The sequence below is a fragment of the Pseudophryne corroboree genome, chromosome 4 (assembly GCF_028390025.1).
Source record: "Pseudophryne corroboree isolate aPseCor3 chromosome 4, aPseCor3.hap2, whole genome shotgun sequence".
Taxonomy (NCBI): domain Eukaryota; kingdom Metazoa; phylum Chordata; class Amphibia; order Anura; family Myobatrachidae; genus Pseudophryne; species Pseudophryne corroboree.
Window position 1 is genome coordinate 746929751 of NC_086447.1, and position 25864 is coordinate 746955614.

A 25864-nucleotide genomic window follows, 5' to 3' on the forward strand; every position below is an offset into this window, starting at 1 on the left:
CAATATCGTCTGAAACTGCATGTTCGGGGTCGTGGCAGGATGACGTCACTGAACGATATCATTAGCGATATGGTTCAATGTGTAAGTCGTTTGCCCGGGAGTTCAAGGACAAACACTGATGATATCGCTCATGGAGCACATCATCTAGTGTGTACTCAGCTTTAGTCTCCATTTGCTGGATTTAGAAACGTATAAAGGTTTTTTATAAACGCAACAGCGAAAAAGTCACTGTTTTTTATATATATATATATATATGTGTGAACCTAAAAATAAAATAAAGCCTCTAAAGTCTGCTATATAGTTTATTTAAACAGACGCCTAAAGCTTATTGCCTTTGCAGTAGTTACAGTTGTAAATATCTTTAAACTAACACTGGTAACATCAACTTGGTGACGTAATAATAATTATTAAGTAAAAATATATGAAAGCATCTATCAACTGTCATGCGGCAACAACAAACACTTCAAGCATCAGAGAGAAACAATTCATAATTGTCCTTTGTACTCCACAGTCCTGCTCCACCCCCTGTGCTTTGAATAGCCTGTAAGCCATTGCCACCGCTGCGTGACTAAGAGCTACAGTAAGTACCAGTATAGGCTGTCATCACTGGTATTCTCTGCCCCTCCAGAGCATATCACCTGTAAGAGTGTAGGGTGTATTACATAGTCACAGCTCAGTATCAGCAGGTGCACACACAAAGGACAGCCTCACATCTCCATTTCCTTACAGCTTCATCTCGGACTGTCTGTGAGCTTCCCCAGAGCTGCAACCAACGGCACTACAAGAAATGGTAATTATATCACGTAAACAATATACAAAATAGTCTGTTTCCATAATCCACACTTACCTGTGCATGTGATTTATAATTCTTCACGTTTCTTAAATATATATCTTGTTTTTTTTATTATTATTATTATTATTATTATTATTATTATTATTATTATTTAGAAAATGATAAAATATTGTACTGTCCTATTTTAATATGATCATTTTGCTGATTTAAAAAGATAAAATTTAAAATTATTTCAAATTGAACAAAAATTAACATTTATACTGATGACTAATTGCTTCTTATACATAGTTTGTTACTTAATCTAGAATCTAGATCTATCCTCCAGAAGAATATTGTTCCCATGTACCTTACTTTCCATGAGTATTGCCGGGAAGCCTACCATAAACAAGTGCTTTGTATATGTTTACTCATTTCCTGAAATAAGGACAAGCATAGTAACACAGCATTTAAGATGTAGTAAAATAGTACAAAACAACTGGAAAAGTTTTAGTGTTTATTTTCTGTATATTATACACAAACACAGCATAAAGCATTGTTATGGGGCGAGGGGGGGGGGGAGTAATTGTAATTACTTTTAATGTTTAGTAATTGAATCATACAAAAAAAAACACATACAATGCACTGCTCTTATAGCAACAGGTGTTCTTGTCACTATTATTATTATTTTTTTATTATATCTTTTGGACAGTTGCAGAGCTATTTATACCTATACCAAAAATAAAAGCTGGTTTGTACGCTATGTCATGCTTATTTGCATGTGGATAGATGTTGATTTATATAGAGATTTCTATGTATGTAGATGGAATACAAAATAAGTGAGTTACCACTAATGTAAAGTTACTTTCACAGATTAAAAAGTGGATATAAAACTATAACGTTTCTAAAAATGACTGTCATCCCATATATATATATATATATATATATATATATAGATAGATAGATATATATATAGATAGATATATATAGATGTATATACACACATACAGTATATAGTGGTCCATAAGTGTGGAAGCACCCCTATAAAAAAAATGAGTAAGGTATTACTTGCAAAAGAAGACTCAAGAGTTAATAATGAAATGTTAAAATAAAACGAAGAAGGCCATTGTTTTTAATATGAAATTCTGCTTCTGCTTGATATGTCACATGACTCCTTTTCCAGTTAAAAAATTGGAGTTGCATCCAAGATGGCTGATTTCAGGATGGAAGCCATACTGGTGACATACCCTAAAAAGTTTTCTCCCACTATCATATAAAATGTGTAGACACTGCTGGATTAATATTTATTTTTACTTTTTATAGGTGTGTGTGTGTGTATATATATATATATATATATATATATATATAAAAAACACATGACCTTGATGAAATCAGGCCTTTACAAGGGATTTACAGAGCAGGCTGCAATGGAACATACAGCATGCTGTCCTACTGTATACTTCTGCTGCTTTATCACTCACATTTTTATTAACAGATGCCCATAATGGTTATTGTTGATCATTATCTATCTATCTATCTATCTATCTATCTATCTATCTATCTATATACAGTGTATGTATGTATATATATATATCAATTTGTAAGTATTTCATACTACATGTGACTGAAAAATATCCTCAATTCAGTTAATAAGACAAATTTCTGAATTGGACCACAAGAGTTCTAAAGTTGCTCCAGCATAATAAATAAAGTGGTCAGTTGAAGCATATTATTTTCATAATATTAATGATCCTTGTCAGCAAATGAATTTGAATTTTTTTATTATTTTAAAAATACTGAGCATTACTGAGATGACATGTTATTACTATGTGAGGATTAATAAATAGAGATTAGAATATGTTTTGTAAGGTCCAATCTTGAAGAACTCCCATTAGGCCATGTTTTCAGGAATTCTTTCATTATGTGCAGCTGACCTAATCTATTTGCATATATTCTCAGACAGAGAAATCAGCAAAGAGAAGTTGTGACAGTGGTTAAAGCAATCATTTATTTTAGCATTATTTTATATGGCTGGTCTATCAGAGATACTGTAGCACAGGTTGAGTATCCCATATCCAAATATTCCGAAATACGGAATATTCCGAAATATGGAGTTTTTTGAGTGAGCGTGAGATAGTGAAACCTTTGTTTTCTGATGGTTCAATGTACGCAAACTTTGTTTAATACACACAGTTATTAAATGACCTTCAGGCTGTGTGTATAAGGTGTATATGAAACATAAATGAATTGTGTGAATGTACACAAACTTTGTTTAATGCACAAAGTTATTAAAAATATTGGCTAAAATTACCTTCCTGATGTGTGTATAAGGTGTATATGAAACATAAATGCATTCGGTGCTTAGAGTTAGGTCCCATCGCCATGATATCTCACTATGGTATGCAATTATTCCAAAATACGGGAAAATCCGGTATCCAAAATGCCTCTGGTCCCAAGCATTTTGGATAAGAGATTCTCAACCTGTAGTCAGTACTTCTTTCATAAAAACACATTTGTAACACAAGGGGGTATAGTTGCTAAAAAGTCGATTTTAGGCCGAGGATTATTGATATCTGGTCAATGTTGGGTCGATTTTTTATTTTTGTGTTTCAGCATCTAAATCACACATTTACTAAAAGATGATTTATTTTTAAATCCTTTAAAAAAATATGTAAAAAATCATATGTTAGTAAATATGGCATTTAGGGGTATATTTATTAAAATAGATCTGGGTTGATTTTTTTTTTTGCCGATGTTTGGTCGATTTTGTTTTTCAGGGTCTGAATTCCACATTTACTAATAGATGATTAATGAAAACGATGATTATTTGAACAATGTCACAAATCATCTGTAAGTAAACGTGTGATAGAGGGGAACATTTACTAAGTAGTGATAAGAGCGGAGAAGTGAGCCAGTGGAGAAATTTCCCCATCAACCAATCAGCAGCTCTGCATTATTTTATAGTATGCAAATTATAGATGTCACTTCAGTGCTGATTGGTTGCCATGGGCAACTTCTCCACTGGCTCACTTCTCCGCTCTTATCACTGCTTAGTAAATGTACCCCTTAGACCCTTAAACACAAAATCGATCAAAAATCCATCAATCATCGACCAAATAGCAACTAAACATCAACCAAAATCGACTTTTAGTAAATGTACCCCAGATCCTCAGAGGTGAAAGCCTGATAATACATTTTCATAGATTCAAAATACTTTCTCAGGTCTAGGTTCTACTTGCAATCATATACTGTATATTGGACACTTATATTTACTGCCAGTATTTACAGTGCCTCAAGTGTAACATGTATTACACTCAGTAGCGGATCTTGCCACGGGGCAAGCAGGACTTTTGCCCGGGCGCCGCCTCCGGAGGGCGCCACACCATGGCAAGATCCGCTACTGCTGTGCCCCCCGCTGCCCGCTGTGTCCCGCTGCCGCTGTGTCCCGCTGCCCGCTGTGTCCCGCTGTGAAGGGAACTAGACGCGTAGTATCTAGTTTCCCTTCGTGGAGAGGACCTTTGCTGTGCGGTGCACGATGACGTCATTGCACACCGCACAGCATTTCAGCGGCGCTACTCTACTGTACAGGGGGCGTAACTGACCACGCCCCCTGTATGAAGCAATGCCCCTATTTCCCGCCCGGGGTGCAAAAAGGGCTAGAACCGGCCCTGATTACACTTACAATGAGCTTAAATAGTTCATTCATATTTTCCCCTTCTGAATAATGCAGATGCATTCTGTTATTCTCTGGCGCACCTGTCCTTCCGATAAATTATTCCGTTTGTAGTATGTTCACCTCCCTCAGTCGCATATCACACCTGCCACTTTGCTGTAGCTACAGATGTAACATTTGTTTTTTATTCCAAAATCCACAGTTCACAAGTCATTATTTGGCTGATTTCTAATATCTTTGGTGCCATCCAACAAAATGTGCATTTTGTGTGTAAGGAGTATACATGATTTTCCTATTGCGGTGGTATCTCTTGTGTACTCTGTGTGTGCATGACACCAAGTTGCAGGTTACCAAGGTAATGGGATATTTGAAACCCTTTTGTGAGTATTGGAGCAGACTGTTCTGCTGGACAAATATTTGACCTGTGTATGACAGCTGTGAAATGAAGAAACAGAAGAGCGTCCACACATCTATATACACACTGCACATGTGGATGTAGATGTAAAGTATATACTTGTGTCTCACTGATATAAACTGTATAAATATGGGATAGATAGATAGATAGATAGATAGATAGATAGATAGATAGATAGATAGATAGATAGATAGATAGATACACAGTGACCTTCAAAGGTAGTCTATTCAACTCCTAAAAAGTACACAGTTTTGACTGTATTACTGTATTCGCTCTCACCCCCTCAAACATATGGGAGGAACAAGTCAATGTGCTGGGTCGCAGAGAGCAGTGCAGCTGCCATCTAGGATTAGCATGGGCAGTGTCAAGATGAAGATAATCCACTTCTGACTGCTCCACCTCCTCCCTCCCCACAGCCCCTCTCTGCCCACCTCCAGGGCTCTACTCCCCACGGCACCCAGCTCCAGCTCCTACAGTGTGTGGCTAGTTACTGTGCGTGCTGGCTCCTGCTCTGGGACCAAACCTGGCCCTTCTCACATCCGACTTCATATATTCATCCCCTCCCCCCATCCTTTCTCTTCTTCCCTTGGACCCAAACGCTCCCTCCACCCTCCCCCTCATGGCACTGATACTGTAGATAGAGATATCAATATAAATATAGATACAGTAGATTAATATCTGTTAGGTGGTGTGGTGGGTAACTCCATTTAGCAATTTAGGGGTGCCAAAATGAAATTATATCTCCCCACCACCACCACCACCACCACCACCACCCTGACCTCAAAACATTGTGGCTCCCCTGATTACGAACGACACACACATGTATCCAGAAATTCTTTTTATTGTGAACCAGTAGGTTCTTAAAGCAAAAATCTTCAAACTCATAATTTATTATTTGTCTTTGTCTGCAGATTTTAAAAAATGGTAAATGATTATCGCATAAGTATTCAAAGCCTGCAGCCTATTACTTGCTAGATCTATTACTTGGTAGATCCATCTGTTACTACAATAATAGCTTTCATTTTGTTGGGGTACATTTTGTAGTGTACAAAGAAAAAAGAAAGACTCTATGTTCGGGCACACTTGATGGATATAAAATACCGTATATACTCGAGTATAAGTCGACCCGAATATAAGCCGAGGCACCTAATTTTACCACAAAAACCTGGGAAAACTCATTGACTCGAGTATAAGCCTAGGGTGGGAAATGCAGCTCTAGCCGTACACAGCCCTCATAGTGCCAGATATGCCTCACAGTGCCAGATATGCCCTCATGCTGCCAGATATGCCCCACAGTGCCAGATATGCCCTCATGCTGCCAGATATGCCCCACAGTGCCAGATATGCCAGATATGCCCTCATGCTGCCAGATATGCCCCACAGTGCCAGATATGCCCTCATGCTGCCAGATAAGCCCCACAGTGCCAGATATGCCCTCATGCTGCCAGATATGCCAGATGTGTCCTCATGCTGCCAGATATGCCAGATGTGCCCTCATGCTGCCAGATATGCCCCACAGTGCCAGATATGCCCTCATGCTGCCAGATATGCCCCATAGTGCCAGATATGCCAGATATGCCCTCATGCTGCCAGATATGCCCCAGTGCCAGATGTGCCCTCATGCTGCCAGATATGCCCCCACAGTGCCAGATGTGTCCTCATGCTGCCAGATATGCCCCACAGTGCCAGGAAGGGTACTTACCCTCCATCGCTCCCGCGTTGTCTTCTGAAGGAGGGACACGGAGGGCACAGCGCGCGGCTCTCCTGTGTCCCTCCTGCGTCTCCGTCTCCGGCGGCGTGTGTGTATTAAATGAAGTGCCGGTTCGCGAGCCAATCAGAGCTCACGAACGGGCAGTTAATTTAACACACACACACACACATACCGCCGGAGACGGAGACGCAGGAGGGACACAGGAGAGCCGCGCGCTGTGCCCTCCCTGTCCCTCCTTCCACTGACTCGGGTATAAGCCGAGGGGGCTTATACTCGAGTATATACGGTATGTTAAAACTTAACTTTTATTATGGTTAATCATATAAGAAAAATGGACACAGACTTACATACAAAAAACAGTCACCTTAGGTGGAGTTGAATGGTATTAGTATAAGGGGTTGACATGCCCCATGTTGACACCAAGCAAAATTGTTAAGTGTACATAACCAATTCCAATACACCTCTTGTGAAAAATATTAAAATCAAAGATATATATAATATCTTAGCATATCAGGAGTATAATATCGTTAAGGAGGAAAATTATTTTCAATAATGGTAGATATACTCCTTGATAATGGCTCCCTTGGTATTTGTAATGGTTGTGCTATTACAGCTTCTTTCTCTTGCAGGTGGTATTGCAAAAATTGTAGTTCTAATTAGTAGAATAGGTATAGAGGTAAGGCCAATGTTTTCTCCACCACTTCTGCTGTTTGTTGGTGATTGGAGCTACTGCACTTGATATTCCAAGGTAGTCACATGACCTTGTACTGATCAGGCCTGTCACTGCTTTGCTTCCAAGATCAGACGGATTTGGGCGTAGCCAGTTAAGTATGGCAGTAGTAATATGATTCAAACAAATGAGACAGCCTGTGGTTTCGGCATTTATACCAAGTTGAGAACTTCTGCTGTCCTGCTGATCTGCCCCAAGTCCCTGTTACAGTTGCATTGCAGGGAACTTGATATCTGGCAGTGGATGAGAGGGTTCTCAAAAAAAAGAAAGTGGAGAGAAAGATAGTGTGCCCCAACTTCTGCTGTTCACCGTCATATAGAATTATAGTGGACGGTGAATGAGAGAGAGGGGGTACAGAGAAGAAAAGGAGGTGGTGAGCTGAGACTCCCCAAAATTACCATTTTAAATTACATATTTTAAATGAGGTTAAATGATATTTGTGGATTGCAGTACAGATGGTGTAATGGTTAGCATTACTGACTCACAGCACTGAGGTCATGGGATTTGATTCCCACCATGGCTCTGTGTGGAGTTTGTATATTCTCCCCGTACTTGTGTGGGTTCTTCTGGGTGCTCTGGTTTCCTCCCACAATCCAAAAATATACTGGTAGGTTTATTGGCTCCAAACAAAATGTAACCCTAGTGTGAATGTGTGTGCGTGTACATGTGATAGGGAATAGATTGTAAGCTCCAAATGGGCAGGGAAAGATGTGAATAGCCAAATATTCTCTGTAAAGCACTGCGGAATATGTGTGCGCTATATAAATAATTGGTAATATATAAATAAATAAATAAATAAATAAATAATATTTTCATATGGTGCTACAGATTCTCATTTGGCCTGAGATCTGGACTCTAACTTGGCCATTGTAGAAATTCACTTTTTATTGTTCAACCATACTAGTATTGCTTTGGCTTTGTGAATGTCCTGCTGACTGGGGAACTTTCTCCCAATCTTTAGTTTTATAGCAGACTGAAGAAAGTTTCTTGAAATATCTACCTGTGTGTTGCACCATCTATCGGCTCTTAAATTTTAACAAGATGCCCTGTACCCGCTGAAGAAAAACATCCCAATAACATGCTGTTGGATTGATTTCTTAGTTTTTAATTTTCATTAAATTTCCAAAATCTAAAAAAACTTTTTTCACATTGTCATTATGGGGTATTGTGTGTAGAATTTTGAGGGGAAAAAAAAATTATTCCATTTTGGAATAAGGCTGTAACATAACAAAATGTGGAAAAGGTGAAGCGCTGTGAATACTTTCTGGATGCACTGTGTATATATATATATTTTTTTATTTTTTTATTTTTTATTTTTTAAATGGTGTGTCCACAAATAGGGTGGCCAATCCCGGGATCGGCTGGATCCCGGGATTTGGGGCCAAAAATGCAGATATTTGAATCCCGGGATTGGAGCCTTCAATCCCAGGATTCACAGGATTATAGTGCGAATGCGCACTATTGATACTTGAACGGGCAGTGCCGCTGAGCATTAGCGTTCGGCTCAGCCTCAGTCGCTGCCCGGCCCCGGCTGCCCTGCTGTGTGCGGCGTGACGTCAGTGAGGTCACGCAGCACAACCCCTTACCATCCATACCCTCTCCTTCTGCCACGTCCGTCCTCCAATGCGCCTGCCAGCCAGCCAGCCCTCCCGCCCCCTATAATATTAAGGTAAGGAGGACTCTAAAGCAGGTGGAAAGTGAGTGACACATGACAGTGTGTCAGTGTTACTCACGTTGCGCTGCTCTGCTGCCTGCCTCTGGACCTTAGTGACCCCTCTACTCCATAGTGAGTATTATATATATCTATATATATATAGAGAGAGAATAAATTAATGCTGCTGCACTCAGAGTCTTTTAAACATCAAAGGTGTATTGGAAAAATCACATCATGATTTTTCCAATACACCTTTGATGTCTAAATGACTTAGAGTGCCACAGCATTCATCTATCCTATTGCTTCCATCACTGCGGGCATCGGGGCACTTTATTCCCTGAAGCAGAGTGCTGGGCTGTATGTACCTTATGTGTATGTATGTGTATATATATATTATTTTTATTTTATTTTTATTTTTTACATTTTTTTAAATTATGAACTTGAAACGGGGGTTAATGAAGTACAGTACAATCCCGGGATCCCGGGAATCCCGGGATTGAGCATTTTTCAATTCTGATCCCCGGGATTGGAAAAATGGCCCGGGATTGGTCTCCCTAGTCACAAATACCACTGGCACTGCGGATGTATGAGTGTTGTGGGTTCTAGCCTATTGTTTATATATATATATTTATATATATACAATGAATTATGAGTTTAAGATTTTACTTTAAGAGCCTATTGGTCTGGCACAAAATGTGTCAGTGTCATTTGTAATACAGACAAATCTGTTGACTTTTTAAGGGGTTGAAATCTAACTCTCTCTGCACATGTTACATCTGCCCCACTTGCAGTATAACATGATTTTGCCCAATAGCTTACTTTTTTGGTTTGCTAACAAACCTGAATAAGGCCCAATGTCAGGAAAGCTGTTCCATGACAAAGGGGAAGAGGTAATAAGCCGTGGAGAGTGATAAAGTGGCGAGGCATAAAGTACCCAGCCATTCAGCTACTAACTGGCATGTTGCAGGCTGTATTTGAAAAATGACAGGAGCTGATTGGCTGGTACTTTATCTCTCTCCACTTCATCACTCCCCAATGTTTAGTACTTTGTCTCTCTCCACTTTATCACTCTCCAAGGCTTAGTACATCTGCCCCAAAGTTTGATAATTCTTCACACTGGATAAGTTTATTCAAGCCAATGTTCCAGTGAAATTTTATCAGGTAACAGAACTATAGGGCCTTGCTCTTGTGATTTTCTCTCCATGTCGTGTTTCAGTAAATAAAGACCTGATTGTGAATCTAGCTACATCTCTTACTTCATTGAGACGTCCCCTGTGATTTAAGAGATATTTTTACCACCACAAACGGTTCTGTGTTTAGCAAATGATGCCTGCACTTGAGTTGTTCTGTATTAATTCCACGATGTTCAGGTAATTAACTCGGAGCTGAAAGAATTTCTGCAAAAATAGAGACAAGGAATGAGAACCATCTTCTTGCAGTCTTTGAGGTATATCCACAGAACTGGGGTGGTGCAATACGCAGAGCCGGCCCTAACCAATATGATGCCCTAGGCAAGATTTTGGCTGGTGCCCCCTAGCACCACCGTTGGTTCCGCCTCTGACCTTGCACCTCTTTCTCAGCACCATCACCCCTCACCCATAGCAGTCCTTGTTTTGGTGTTTGTACCCCCTATATTTTAAATAGGAACAGTTCGCACAATTGGCGCACAGCCCAATAAGGGGTGTGTTTTTGCTGACAAGGGGCATGGCCACACAATATTAACCCCAATTCCAATTACGCCACACAGTACTGTAACTTTATTCACATTTGATCATTCGATAGTGTCCATAATTCATATTACATCGCACAGTAGTATCACTTTACCTTATAAACGTTACTCCTCACAGTAGATCCCCTTATTCACATTACATTACACTGATTTGCTCCTTATTCACATTACACCACACCTTATTGCTCTTTATTCACATTAGACAACACAGTAGTGCCCTTTCTATACGCAACGCCACATAGTAGAGCACCTTATACACATAATGCCACACATTAGTAATGCATTTATACACATAAATCCACACAGTAATGCCCCTTACACATGAGACACATTATGAATGTCCTTATAAACATAATATGCCTTTACACATTATGACAACCTTTATTAATGCCCTTTTAGACATTATGTCCCTTACACATATGCCGCACATTATTAATGCCCTTATACACATAATGACACACATAGTGACCCCTACACATTTGCTGCACATTATTAGTGCCCCTATACACATAATGACACACATACAGTAGTACCCTGTTACACATATGCCGCACATTATTAATGTCGTTATACACATAATGACACACATAGTGCCCCTTACACATATGTTGCACATTATTAATGCATTTTTACATGACACACATAATGCTCCTTACACATATTCCGAACACTACTGCACAACCAACCCACTCACATGTACACAGCACTCACACTGCCACAAACACTGTGACCTCTGCCTCTGCTTGGATACAGATGTGTCCTCATAAATCTTGCCTCAATGCTAACGTCGGGCACCTTTTTTTAAATGAAAATTTATTTGCATTACTATGTGGCTAGGATGCACAAGCAGCTTCTGCTGATTAAAATGATATGCCGCATGCCTATATACTGTGTGAGACTGTGGCTGTATCTGCATATGAAATGCTACACACAGAATATAGGCATGCAGCATATCATTTTAATCAGCAGAACCTGCTTGTGTCCATAGGCACACCAAATGCCTAGTTTGCTTATGCCTATGGCCGGCTCTGGCAATATGAATGTATCTGCTCCACGTCTTTATAATATACTTGTACTGCCTAACAGAGCCGGCCCTAGGCATATGCAAACTAGGCATTTGGTGTGCCTATGGACACAAGCAGGTTCTGCTGATTAAAATGATATGCTGCATGCCTATATCATGTGTGACTGCGGCTGTATCTGCATATAAAATGCTGTGTTGCAGTGGAAATCACTGTAACGTAGCATTTTGTTTGCAGATACAGTCACAGTCGCACACAGAATATAGGCATGCCATATATAATTTTAATCAGCAGTAGCTGCTTGTGCAATCTAGTCACATAGTATTGGAAATAAGATGCATTTTCATTAAAAAAAAGGGCTGTGCACCAAATGTGTGCACTCTTCCTATTTAAAATATACTGCAGGGGGTAGGAACACAAAAACAAGGACTACTATGGGTGAGGGGTGATGGTGCTGGAAAAGGGGTGCTGGGTCAGAGGCGGAACTAGCAGTGATGCTAGGGGGCACCAGCCAATATCTTGCCTAGGGCATCATATTAGGTAGGACCGGCTCTGCTGCCAAATATAGCATTTTGTAAGTAGACAAGGCTGAGAGTATAAGTACAGCAACTGTAATCCAATTCACTGTTAGACTAAAGGAATATAAAACATTGGCCCTTAGCCTGGTAAACTATTCAAACCCTTCAAGAAGAATGGCCCAGTCAATTAGTTTTAAATTACTTTCCAAGCTTTGTGAATGAGCTTCTTTGTCCCATGTTATTTTCATTGGGTACTCTTTAATATATAACAAAAAAACAACAACTGTAATAATTAAAATAATTAACATACTAGATAAGAAGTAAAACTATATCACGGTTTCTGGTATGGAACTAGAATATAGATAGCATTCCATAAAATGCTGAATTTACTATGCTGCATTTGCTTAGATTTATTGCAGCAGTTTTAACAAAAAAAAGTAAATTCAGAGGAAAACACATGGCGGAATGTAATGAAGTCCGAGTTCGCCAGACGTGCGGGGTGCCGACCAAACTTGGATGTTTTTTTAAAGGGGCAATCATTTACAAGGCATGGTTTTGTCTTGTAAATGACTGCCCCTTTAAAAAAAAAAAACACGAGCGCTCTGTGTGCAAACAAACCATTAATCCAAACAGTGCAGTTTCCATGTAGTACATACATAATCTATCAATTCCAATACAAGTGTAATGCCAATAATTTAAAAAGAAATGAATGTTTATTTAAAAATATCTTTAAAGTGCAACGTGTCATATTTAGACATCTTTTCATTCAAAATGTGTACGGAGACATGATACTGAAGTATAGTCAGGTAATACTGTATATAATACTTCTATATAGAAATTCTGCAAATAGTTTTGCTATTGATGGCAGAGAACCAGTGGTACTCCACCATCGATGGTAGAAACCCCACAATGGGTTCCCACTCCAGACCCGCTTAATACCGGGTACGGAGCGTAGCTCCGCCCCCGATGGACCTATGAAAACCCGCACCTAGACTCTGATTGGCTGGCGGCTTACTAATGTAAGCAAACCAAAAAAGCACACTAATGGACAAAATTATGTTGCACTGCAGGTGAAGCAAAGTAACATGTGCAGAGAGAGGTAGATTAAGATGTGTTATATTGTTTCTGTGCATGGTAAATACCAGAAATGAGCCAAACTCCCCCCCCCCCCCCACCCCAAACTTCATGATCCGAGCCGGGAACCGAGTCCGGCTTGGGACTTCCCGCCAGACTCGGATCCCAGAACGAGGCAAAACGTCATCATCCCGCTGTCAGATTCTCACAAATTTTAGATTCCATATAAGGAGCCCCGCATCACCACCATCACTCCAGACTTGGAGAGTGAGGGAGACAGACCTCTGTCTCTCTCTGCGGGTGGTGGGGTCGGGTGGGGTCAGTGTGTGCTCTCTAGGGGTGCTGTCCTGTCACTGTGATGTTAGGGGTGCTGTCCTGGCTGTCACTGGTGTTTCATGTGCTGTTAGGGGTGCTGCAGCTGTACATGGGCGTTGCTGTTCTGGCTGCTATGCTGTACAGGGGCACTCTCCTCCTGTATGCTGTGGAAATACTGGGGTGTAGGCCCCGTCTTGTATGCTGTAAAAATTCAGGGGTGCAGTGAAAATAAATGTGCACTGGCTCTGTCTTGTATGCTGTAAAAATGTGGGGGTGCTGTGAATATAAAGGGGATCTGGCCCTGTCTTGTATGCTGTAAAATTACAGGGGTGTTGTGAAAATACAGGGGTGCTGGCACTGTCCTGTATGCTGTAAAAATATAGTGGTGCTGTGAAAATAAATGTACACTGGCCCTGTCTTGTGTGTTGTAAAAATTCAGGGGTGCAGTGAAAATAAATGTGCACTGGCCCTGTCTTGTATGCTGTAAAATTCAAAGATCAGTGAAAATAAATGTACACTGACCCTGTCTTGTATGCTGTAAAAATTCAGGGGTGCAGTGAAAATAAATGTACACTGGCCCTATCCTGCATGCTGTAAAAATACAGGGATGCTGTGGATATAAAGGGGGTGCTGGCCCTGTCTTGTATACTGTAAAATTACAGGTGTGTTGTGAAAACACAGGGGTGCTGGCACTGTCCTGTATGCTGTAAAAATACAGGGGTGCTGTGAAAATAAATATACACTGGTCCTGTCCTGTATGCTGTAAAAATACAGGGGTGCTGTGGATATAAAGGGGTGCTGGCCCTGTCTTGTATACTGTAACATTACAGGTGTGTTGTGAAAACACAGGGGTGCTGGCACTGTCCTGTATGCTGTAAAAATACAGGGGTGCTGTGAAAATAAATATACACTGGTCCTGTCCTGTATGCTGTAAAAATACAGGGGTGCTGTGGATATAAAGAGGTGCTGGCCCTGTCTTGTATGCTGTAAAATTACAGGGGTGTTGTGAAAATACAGGGGTGCTGGCAGTGTTCTGTATGCTGTAAAAATACAGGGGTGCTGTGAAAATAAATATACACTGGCCCTATCTTGTATGCTGTAAAAATTCAGGGGTGCTGTGAAAATAAAGGGGCACTGTTCTGTGTGCTGTAATAATAAAGGGGTGCTGTCAGGGGCAGATCCAGAAGAAAATGAAAGGGGGGGCACCATGATAGGGGAATGGTAATTGTTATATTTACATGCAACTAAGGCACGCGTGCTCCCAGATAAGGGGTGTGATATCACAAGGGGTGTGGTCTCACATAATACATCATCAGGTAATGAATGGCTGTAGGAGCGCATCCCTGCTGGTTTAATGTCAATGTTTCACCCTGATGAAAAGGCTGTTTGGGCCTTGAAATGTTGGTCACCGGTTCCATTAGTTATCAGAGCCTGGAAGGCACCCCATCACTATATAATTATTTATTTATAATTATAAGTTTTTAGTTGGTGGTGGCAGGTGCAGCATACCTTGTTTTGGGCACTGCACTGAGACTAATAGGCCCTACACACTGGGCGACAATCCTCAAAGCAGTGGCGTAACTACTGCCCCCGCAGCCCTCGCGGTGGCTTGGGGGCGAGGGGCTTCGGGTGCGCCACTGATTTAGCACAGATTGACATGCGGACGAGCGTCCGCATGTCAATCTGCTCTTACTAACCCTCTCTGCTGTAAGGAGGGACACAGAGGGGTCTAATAAAGGAAGTGCCATTCGTGAGCTCAGATTGGCTCACGAACCGGCACTTCCTTTATTAGACCCGCGGCCGCCGGAGACGCAGGAGGGACACAGGATAGGCGCACGCTGTGCCCCCCGTGTCCCTCCAACACAAAACAGCGGGGGAGCGCGGGGGGGGGGGGGTCATGCACTGAGGGGGCATATATGGCACTGGGGTGGAATATCTGGCACTGGGGGCATATGTGGCACTGGGGGGGAATATCTGGCACTGAGGGCATATGTGGCACTGGGGGGGAATATCTGGCACTGGTGGCATATGTGGCACTGTAGGGGAATATCTGGCACTGGGGGGGAATATCTGGCACTGGGGGCATATGTGGCACTGGGGGGGAATATCTGGCACTGGGGGCATATGTGGCACTGGGGGGAATATCTGGCACTGGGGGCATATGTGGCACTGGGGGGGTATATGTGTACCTTGCACATAGGAGGGGCTATATTTTGCACTGGGGGCATGTGAGTACCTGGCACCGTGGAGGAATATCTGGCACTGGGGACATATGTGGCACTGGGAGCACAGCCCTAGCAACAAGCACTACCCCCTAGCAACGAGCATGACACCCAGTGCATGAAACCCCTGGCAACGAGCATGACACCCAGTGCATGAAACCCCTGGCAACGAGCAGGTAATTTAAAAGTAATTAGAAGCCTTACTGTAGGACTTAATGTGTAATGGGCATTACGATGTGTGGCATAATGTATCACGGGCATTACGGTGTATGGCATAGGGTATAATGGGCATTGCGGTATGTGTCAGGCATTACGGTGTGTTGTATACTATATCAAGGGCATTGTGGTATGTGGTATAATGTATCAGGGGCATTGCAGTGTGTAGCATAATGTATAACGGGCATTGCGATTCCTGTCATAATGTGTCGGGGGCATTACGGTGTGTGGCATAATGTGTCAGGGGCATTACAGTGTGTGCATATTGTGTCATGTGCATTATTGTGTGTGGCATAATGTCTAAGGGCCATTGCAGTATGTGGCAAAATGTATACTGGGCATTGTGGTATGTGGTATAATGTCTCAGGGTCATTGCAGTGTGGCATAATGTATAACGGGCATTGCGGTGTGTGGCATAGGGTATAATGGGCATTGCGGTATGTGTCAGGCATTACGGTGTGTTGTATACCTTATCAAGGGCATTGTGGTATGTGGTATAATGTATCAGGGGCATTGCAGTGTGTAGCATAATGTATAACGGGCATTGCGATTCCTGTCATAATGTGTCGGGGGCATTACGGTGTGTGGCATAATGTGTCAGGGGCATTATGGTGTGTGCGTATTGTGTCATGTGCATTATTGTGTGTGGCATAATGTCTAAGGGCCATTGCAATATGTGGCAAAATGTATACTGGGCATTACTATAGGAGGAAAAATGACAAATAATGTAAGGGGCATGAATCAGGATTATTTTTCTTTCCCATCGTGGCTAACGTCTGGGCGTGCAGGTTGGAAAACTGGGGTATAACGTAGTCTTTTCCTGCAATGCCATGCCCCTTTGTGTGTAGCCACGCCCATTCCAATGAAGCCACACACCCTATTTTGCGGCGCGCGCACATTTATCCCTTTAATAGGGCCAATTATGGGGGATGGGGGGGGCACCGAAGAATTTTTTGGCTTGGGGGAGAAAAATTTCTAGTTACGCCACTGCCTCAAAGATATGAACAATCTCATTTAACATTCATATCTTTGAGTGTGGAGTCACCAGTGATGAACGATGCACAGACCCGCACTCGTTCATCGCTGGTGCTCCGTCGGCTGTGCATGCAGGCCAATATGGACGATCTCGTCCATATTTGCATGCACTTGTATGCAGCCGGGTGACGGGGGGGAGTGAAGAAACTTCTCTCCCCCGTCAGTGCCCCCCCCTGCCACCGGGTCGCCCGTCTGCCAAATCGGCAGTCGGGCAGCTTGGCGGCGGATCGCCGTGTCTGTAGGGCCCATAAGACTGCAGGACATGAACTGCTCATCTTTAATTAGCAGAAGCAGCCAGCTGGATCTCCAACAAGCAGCTTAAGACATCTGCAGGACAGCCCTGTCACAATCACACAGGCTGCCTTCTCAAAGTCGAGGCTGAGTGTGACTGCACCAAGCATGGTGGTAAAGGAAGTGGAGGAGGAAGTGCTGGGAAACTGTGTGGTGCAGTGAGGGCTAATGAACCCTTCTACGCCGTCATAAGTAACAGTCTTACTTGATTTTGGCATTTGAACCCCGCGCCTGGGCTGGACTCTGTGCGGCTGGCAGTGGGAGAAGTAGGTTGCGGTGTGAGCAGGGGGCCTCCCCATTGGTAGCACACAGACTTGTTGTTAGAGCTGCAGCGGGCCCTACCTAGTGCCTGACGGCTCTTTAATCAAATCTGTCTGACGGAAATAGCAGTAGCGCTGCTGCTGTTCTCCTTTTGAAACGAATAAAAAGTCAGAAATTATGGGGGGGGGGGGTCACGAGCCCGAGTGCGAACTAACTTAATTTCCTACTTCTAAATTCATTTGTAAATTCACTACTTACTTTAATCCTGTAGTTGGGCATTGTGGGCCTTCGATTGTGGGTGTTGTTTTGTGTCCAGACCGGCAGCAGGTGGTGTGCATTTATTGGAAAGGCAGGGAAGACCTCCGATACGCTGCATCTCCTGATGTGTGTCTCCCTCAAGTGGCTGTCAGCAAATGCATGCTAGATACCCCATTCCAAGCTGATTGTGACATCAGGGAACACGCATCATAGAACAGGCATGCTAGAGCAGAGGTTCTCAAACTTGGTCCTTATGGGCCCACACAGTGCATGTTTTGCAGGTAACCCAGCAGGTGCACAGGTGTATTAATTACTCACTGACACATTTTAAAAGGTCCACAGGTGGAGCTAATTATTTCACTTGTGATTCTGTGAGGAGACCTGCAAAACATACACTGTGTGGGCCCACGAGGACCAAGTTTGAGAACCTCTGTGCAAGCCAAGCCAAGGTACATCGAATCCCCTGAATTCTCAACCAATAAGATCTAAAAACAATCAATGTTCATCTTTGATGGCAATAGTAGTGGTATAATATTTGCTGCTTTTAAAAGCCAATATCTGATACGTCCGCTCTCTGGGGACCATATATTAAATGGATTTTCAAAAAAGGGAGATGGGAGAAGAGCTTTCAGTACTTGCAGGACCAGTGCACCTTTCCTATTCTAGCCTCCAAAAAGAGATTCAGTTGCATTTTCCAGTGTGTTTTGGATGCGCCTTTGCAAATGTCTTACATCGACAAACTTATTTAATACTATTTTGCAAATAGGGTTACATTGTTGCAACATTGTATTCCCTAATTGCTTGATTTTTTTTTTTAAATGCAACAATTGATAAAGACACCTGAAAACTGCTCTATGGAGTCTTATTTTGTGTCTTCTTCTTATCTACATTTAATTCCCTACCTCTAATCAAGGTATTATTAAATGCTGGGGGGCTGCCAGGACGTGAGGCATACCTAGACTTTTAGGCCTGAATTCGAATGTACTTGCGAACTAACTTAATTTTCAACTTCTAAATTCATTCATAAATTCACTACTTACATTAATCCTGTAGTTGGGCGTTTTGGGCATTCGATTGTGGGTGTTGTTTTGTGTCCAGACCGGCAGCAGATGGTGTGCATTTATCGGAAAGGCAGGGAAGACCTCCGATACGCTGCGTCTCCCTCAAGTGGCTGTCAGCAAATGCATGCTAGACACCCAATTCCAAGCTGATTGTGACATCAGGGAACACGCATCATAGAACAGGCATGCTAGAGCATGGGTCTCCAACCTGCGACCCTCCAGCTGCTGTGGAACTACACATCCCAGTATGCCCTGCCTCAGTTTTAGCATACCTTACTAGCAAATCTGTGGCAGGGAATGCTGGGATGTGTAGTTTCACAGCAGCTGGAGGGCCACAGGATGAAGATCCATGTGCTAGAGCCAAGCCACAGGTACATCGAATGCAAGTTAGCTGAATGTTTAAATCCTTTTTTTTCCCGCAGTATTCCGATGTGGAAGATTCCATGGAACCAGAGATCCTTCAATTGAGAAGGACATGCTGCCTGGATGACTGCACTGTGCAAATTAAATCACGGAGCCAGTTGGCTTGTGGGTGGCTCTGGTGACTGGGAGGTTGGGTGGGCGGTGTGTCAGAGGTGGAGCACATGCAAATGACTGTGTATCATCCAGCCAGGGAGAAAGAAAACTCACGCAGGCTGGATGTCAGTGGGTTATGCACTCACTGCTTGTCAGTTGGTTATGCATCTTGACAGACGTCAAATCTACATGGAGAAGCTGGAGGGGACAAGAGTAGGTTTGCAAAATCTAGATAGAAGAGTATATACGGTGGTGCATTCTCTATGATTGTGTCAGCTTATGTTTTGGTGCACTGCGCTTTCCTCCACCCCATTGCGGCCTATGGCTAAATTTTAGGCTTTTTGGTTAAGATCAAGTGTAGTCAAGATCTGAAAACATAGAGTTGCTATGGCTCAGCAGGCTAATAACACAGTAATGTAGATATAGAGACCAGGGTTCGAATCCCCTGAATTCTCAACCAATAAGATCTGAAAACAATCAATGTTCATCTTTGATGGCAATAGTAGTGGTATGATATTTGCTGTTTTTGAAAGCCAATATCTGATATGTTCCCTCTCTGGGGACCATATGTTAAATGGCTTTTCAGAAAAGGGAGATGGGAGAAGAGCTTTCAGTACTTGCAGGACCGTTACTGTCCTATGAAATGGAGAACAAAAATTTGGATGAAAAAATTGTGAAAGATCAGGAACCACTTCTGGTTCCTAGTACTAGTGCTGAAGCTGCTGCTGCCACCAGTCATGACATTGACAATGTAATTCTATCAAGGTCATCTGCTAAGGCTGATGCCCAATTTCATAGAGGGCATGTAAAATCCAAGAAGCAAAAATTAAGAACCAAAAAAAATAAAAAAATATCTGATAAGAAACATAAAATTGACAATATGCCATTCACGACACAAAGTGAAAAGAAAAGGTTAAGGCCTTGGCCTATGTTCATGGCTGGTGGTTCAGCTTCTCATGAAGGTTTAAGCCCTCCTCCCTCTCGAAAAATTAAAAAAAAGCTTGTTAAAGCACAGAAAAAAACAACTGTGCATTCAGAGATATCACAAATCCCCAAGGAGAGTCCAAGTGTGTCTGCGGTTGCAATGTCTAGGCCTGACCTTCCCAAGACTGTATGGGAAGAGTATGCTCATACCACCATTTGCATGCCCCCTGCAAGTGCTGGGAGGAGCATTCCCAGTCCAGTTGCTGATATTAAGATTGAGGATGTCACTGTAGAAGTACACCAGGATGAGGAGGATATTGGTGTAGCTGGCACTTAGGAGGAAGTTGACAATGAGGATTCTGATGGCGATGTGGTTTGTTTGAATAAGGCACCAGTGGAGACAGTTGTTGGCCATGGGATGAAAAAGCCCATTGTCATGCCTGGGTAAAATACCAAAAAGCCACCTCTTCGGTTTGGAATTATTTCTCCACAAATCCGGACAATAGGTGTCAAGCCATGCGTTGCCTTTGTCAATCCATAATAAGTAGGGATAAGTACGTTAACTACCTAGGAACATCCTCCCTTATACGTCACCTGTAGCACATTCATCATGTCATTGTCTAGTTCAGAAACTTTGGTTAATAGCGTAAGCAGTCAACTGACACCTAAATTATGTGGTTTGTTTGATTATATCTGTGAGGCTGAGGATGTAAACACTGAAGGGGGGGGCAGAGGATGAGGGCGACTACTTGCCTCTGAGAGCCAGTTTGTGCAAGGAGAGATTAATTGCTTCTTTTTGGTGAGGGCTCAAACAAACCAATCATTTCATCCACAGTTGTGTGGCAGACCCTGTTTATTTAATATAAGGGTGGGTGGGAGCGCCCAAGGACAATTCCATCTTGCACGTATTTTCTTTGTCTGCCACATCATTCCAGGGGTGCTGCCCTATATAGGGTGCTGCCCCTCTACCCTGTCAGTCATGGGGTGCTGCCCCACTGCCATTAAAGTCCAGGGGTGCTGTTGCCTGTCTGCTGTGCTGTGTAATTCTCCAGGGGTGCTTCCTATGCTGTATAAATCCAGGGGTGCTGCCTATCTGCTGTATAAATTCAGAGGCACTGCCGTATAATTCCACGGGTGCTGCTGTACTTGATCCTAGGTTTAAATTAAAGCCTAGAGCAGAATATGAAACAAGCTTCAACGTCACAAACAGACTTGTGAAAACATATAGCCGCAAAGGTGAACATGGATTTTGCAATTTTGACGAAGTGTTTTCCAATGAGACCACATTTGTGGCCAAAGTCAGTTAGACTCAGAAGAGACAGTATCATAATCCAGCACAACTGCTGGAAAAATCTAGATTTTCCAAACACATCTATGTCTATAAATCTGCCATATAATTCCAGGGGTGCCCTGTCTGAACCCGCTCATCTACATCTTCTGTTGTGCACTGTGTACCCTGCATTAGAGAGAGGTTCTTCTCAATTATTTCATGTTAGGGACTCACTCAAAAGAATGGCTCCAACTAGTCAACCTTCATTTTGATTTATTATTAATGTTCCACATTTTGGGGATTATTTATTTACAAAATGCGCATTTGTTGTACAGGGTTCTCTTCCAAAGGGCTGCGTAGGGTTATTGCAAGACCTTGCAGTGTTAGAAGAACAGAGTTTCAGTGATCTTGCATTGCATCACCTTTCCATTGCACTGCAGCACTAGATGGGCCAGGAGCTCCTGTGAGGCACAAACAGTTACTGAATAGGGCCCTGTATGGAGTCTTGTGGTGGTTTACAGCCAGGAAGATGTCTGGCTTGCCAGGCTGAGGCATGCTGTGGGCACAGAGGTTAGCATTGCTTCCCCCCCACAGTCCTACTTATAGTATGAGTTTCGACTGTAGAGTGGTAAACTCCACTAGGGCAGGGGCTCAATAACAAAAAAATGTTAGCACAGTCCTGCTTAGTACTTTACTGAACCCACCCGAACTCAATTTGCCCCATCCAGGGCTGCTGTGGGGGCTCAGGAGGGGCTGCTAAAACATCTAACGGGCTGCTTTAAAAAATACAAGACAGACAGGTATGCTCACATGCGTGTAACTGGGACACATAGGTATGCTCACATGCGTGTAACTGGGAGCTCTGAAAAACAAAATAAGTCTCCAGACTCCGTGGAGGGTAAATTATTCAATCTTTATCCTGTGGTATACACCAGCAGGGGTGTATCTACGAGTCTGAGCGCCCCTGGCAAAGTAAGGGACAGGCAACCCCTCCCCTCCACTGCCCCCCCCCCCCCCCACCATATTTTTGTAATAATTACACTCTGTAAAACAATACAGTACAGGCTACTGAATTTAAAACAGACTTATTGTAGGCCTGCAGACATATATTAGTCATTCAATATAACAGAAACCGCACACAGACCCCTGCCACCACACACACAGCTCTCCCCACTGACGTAGATCCCCCAAACAGCTCTCTCCCCTCACAGAGCTCTCCCCTTCTCACATAGACCCCCTTACACACACACACACACATACACACACACACACACACACACACACACACACTCTGCTTCTCCCCACTCTCTGAGATCCCCCCAGCTTTCCCCCGCTCACTTAGACCTGTATACTCACATAGCTCTCCCCTTCTCACAAAGGGGCCTATTTATTAGAATAATTTTTACTAAACAAATGTGAAAATGGGAGTTTTCACACCCTTTTCACATTATTTTAGTATCACCTAAATGTAAAACTGCTCCAAAACCTTAATTTACTTTTTTTTTTATTAACCCGGATCGCATTCCCCATACTTATATTGGAAAATGCGATGTGGCCAAATTTACACACAAAAAAAATTGTGAAAAAATTCCGCATTGAGCCCTGTGATAGGTCTCAATTGCGATATGCAGCCTCCTGCACTGATTTCTCTGCCCCCCGGCAGAGAACACTGTACAGGGACCAAGAACCGGGGCAGTGTGATCAGCTCTGTGTGTCTACATAGACAACAGGCTGATCACTCAAGTGCAGGCTGCCTCATGTCCAGAGCCGGCCTTAGGTATAGGCAAACTAGGCAAATGCCTAGGGCATTTGGTATGCTAAGGGGCACCAGCAGCTTATGCTGATTAAAATGATATGCGGCATGCCTATATTCTGTGTGTGACTGCGGCTGTATCTGCATACGAAATGCTACGTTGCAGTGTATTCCTGGAAATCACTGTAATGTAGTATTTCGTATACAGATACAGCCGCAGTCGCACACAGAATATAAGCATGCTGCATATCATTTTAATCAGCAGAAGCTGCTTGTGCATCCTAGTCACATAGTAATGCAAATAAGATGCATTTTCATAAACAAAAGACACCCAACGTTAGCAGAGTTGCCAGCTGACTCATGCCAGGCATCTCCTGCAGAACTAGCGGCGGTGCTAGGGGGCACCAGACAAGATCTTGCCTAGGGCATCATATTGGTTAGGGCCGGCTCTGCTCATGTCCCAAGCTCCTGCTCACCGCTTCCCAGCTAATGCTGCCCATTGCAGGCTCTTGTCAATCACCCGCCACTTCTGCCCTGCCTCCCGCTGCTGCTCTTGCCACCCTGCACCCAGTTTTTTAAAAGAGTAAATAAAACAAAGATAACAATTACCGGAGGGGGCTGAGTGGTGGTCTCCTCTCCAGCCTGTGGATTATCTGATGTGTGTGTGGTCAGCTGGGATGCAGTAAATTGCCAGCCGGCCATTTCACTGCCTTTTGGCTTACTGCATACAGCTGATTAGCTGGCCAGAGCGGAGAACACCGCTGAACCCCCTCCGGTGATAGGTAGCTCTGTTTTATTTAGTTATTACACATACGGGTGCGGGGGAGTTAGGGCAGCAATGGGGCTTAAGGCAGGACCAGCAGGGACAGGAGAGGAGGTAGCGGAGACAGGAGCAAGGCAGCCGGCAGCAGCAGCGGGGGCAGTGCATGCACAGACACATATGCCTGTAAAAAATTTTTTACAAAAAATAAAAAGACGTGTGTGAAGCTGATTCGCAGGGACAGAGCTTTCTCGCAAGCTCCGTCCCTGCATGCAATAATTGATACATCCATGCGATGTACTCAATTATCGCATTGATAGATTGGGGTGAATTTATCATACCCCATCCGCCTCCTAAGATGCGGATTGTGATAAATCTGCCCCAAAGACACCCCCTTTAAACACACACACACAAGGCTTAGACTTTCCCAGCAGCATTTCGCCCACCTCACTCACATCCCCCCATCTATCTGTTATGCACACCAGTGCCTGCAGGAATGTACTGGTGTCTGAATGGAGAGGGATGCAAAACAAATGAACTCACAGACAGACTGGGGAATATGACATTACGTACACAGAAGGTGATAGGGTAACAAAATAAACACAAAGTGAACAGAGAAGCCCGGAGGCTAAGAAACTGGGTGTCTCCCTAGTATTAGGAATGCTCAGATGGAAAGAAGCGAGATGTTGTGATTAATACGTAGAGAACCCGAAATGCTGTTGCTAAGGGCAACAGCAAAACCCTAAAGGGTTACCAACGGGTGTGGCAGTAAACTCCTTGGTCAGAGATGGAATAATAGACACAAGGAGTGTCTCCACAATCCTAGTCCTCACTTGCAGTGCACTGGTTCAGCTTACTGCCACTAAACTGACACCTGAACACCTTGCACAGTGAGAAAGGATTTTGGCAGGCAAGTCTGAGAATACAGCCGCAAACTTGCTAGGTTCACAGAGTAGCAAAAGAACCCCAGCAGGTTAAACGACTGACTCCAGTCTTACTGCTAGGTCTGGATTGGCAGAGTGTAGTACCAAATCCTAAGGCCTATTTGCAGTAAGCAACAAACAAATACAAAGTTACACAGTACTAGCTAACTTTCAGGAACTGACTAACCAACAAAGATTCAGCAGCATCTGCTTAACCTGAGAAGAGGGTTTATATAGCAGGTGCTGTCCACGCCCCACTCAGACCATACAGACTGTGAGCACAAAAACCAGCACCGGATCCCCTGCCGTGCACAGAGCCTGTAACCACTGCACAGCAAAAGACCCGAACCGGAGTATCAGCTGCGCTCAGGTTACGCCGCAAGCACTTGTCTCCCAGTTGCCATGACGACGTGGCAGCACAGAGCAGGAGACCCTAACAGTACCCCCCCTCTGACGAGGGGTCAAAGAACCCCTACCACCGGGTTTATCTGGGAACTGCGAGAAGAAAGAGCGTATCAGTCTGGGGGCATGAAGATCACAACTGCGCACCCACGACCGCTCCTCCGGGCCATACTTCTTCCAGTGCACCAAAAATGACAGCCGACCCCGAACCATCTTGGAGTCAAGAATCCTTTCAACAACAAACTCCCTCTGGCCACGTATCAGAAGAGGAGAAGGTCTTCCACTGGAAGAAGGATTACTAATCGCCCGTTTTAAAAGGGAACAATGAAATGTTTTATTGATACCCAAAGAACGGGGCAGAT

At 43.3% G+C, this 25864-nt stretch overlaps 1 protein-coding gene across 1 annotated transcript in view; it reads left to right on the forward strand.

The window, feature by feature from the left end:
* The first annotated feature begins 568 nt into the window (after positions 1-568).
* Positions 569-25864, forward strand: part of DSTN (destrin, actin depolymerizing factor) — a 146665-nt gene continuing 121369 nt past the window's right edge. Inside the window, exon 1 of the mRNA XM_063918136.1 lies at positions 569-790. Coding sequence (XP_063774206.1) covers positions 788-790 — 3 coding nt within the window. The 5' untranslated portion in view covers positions 569-787. The remainder of the gene's footprint in view (positions 791-25864) is intronic.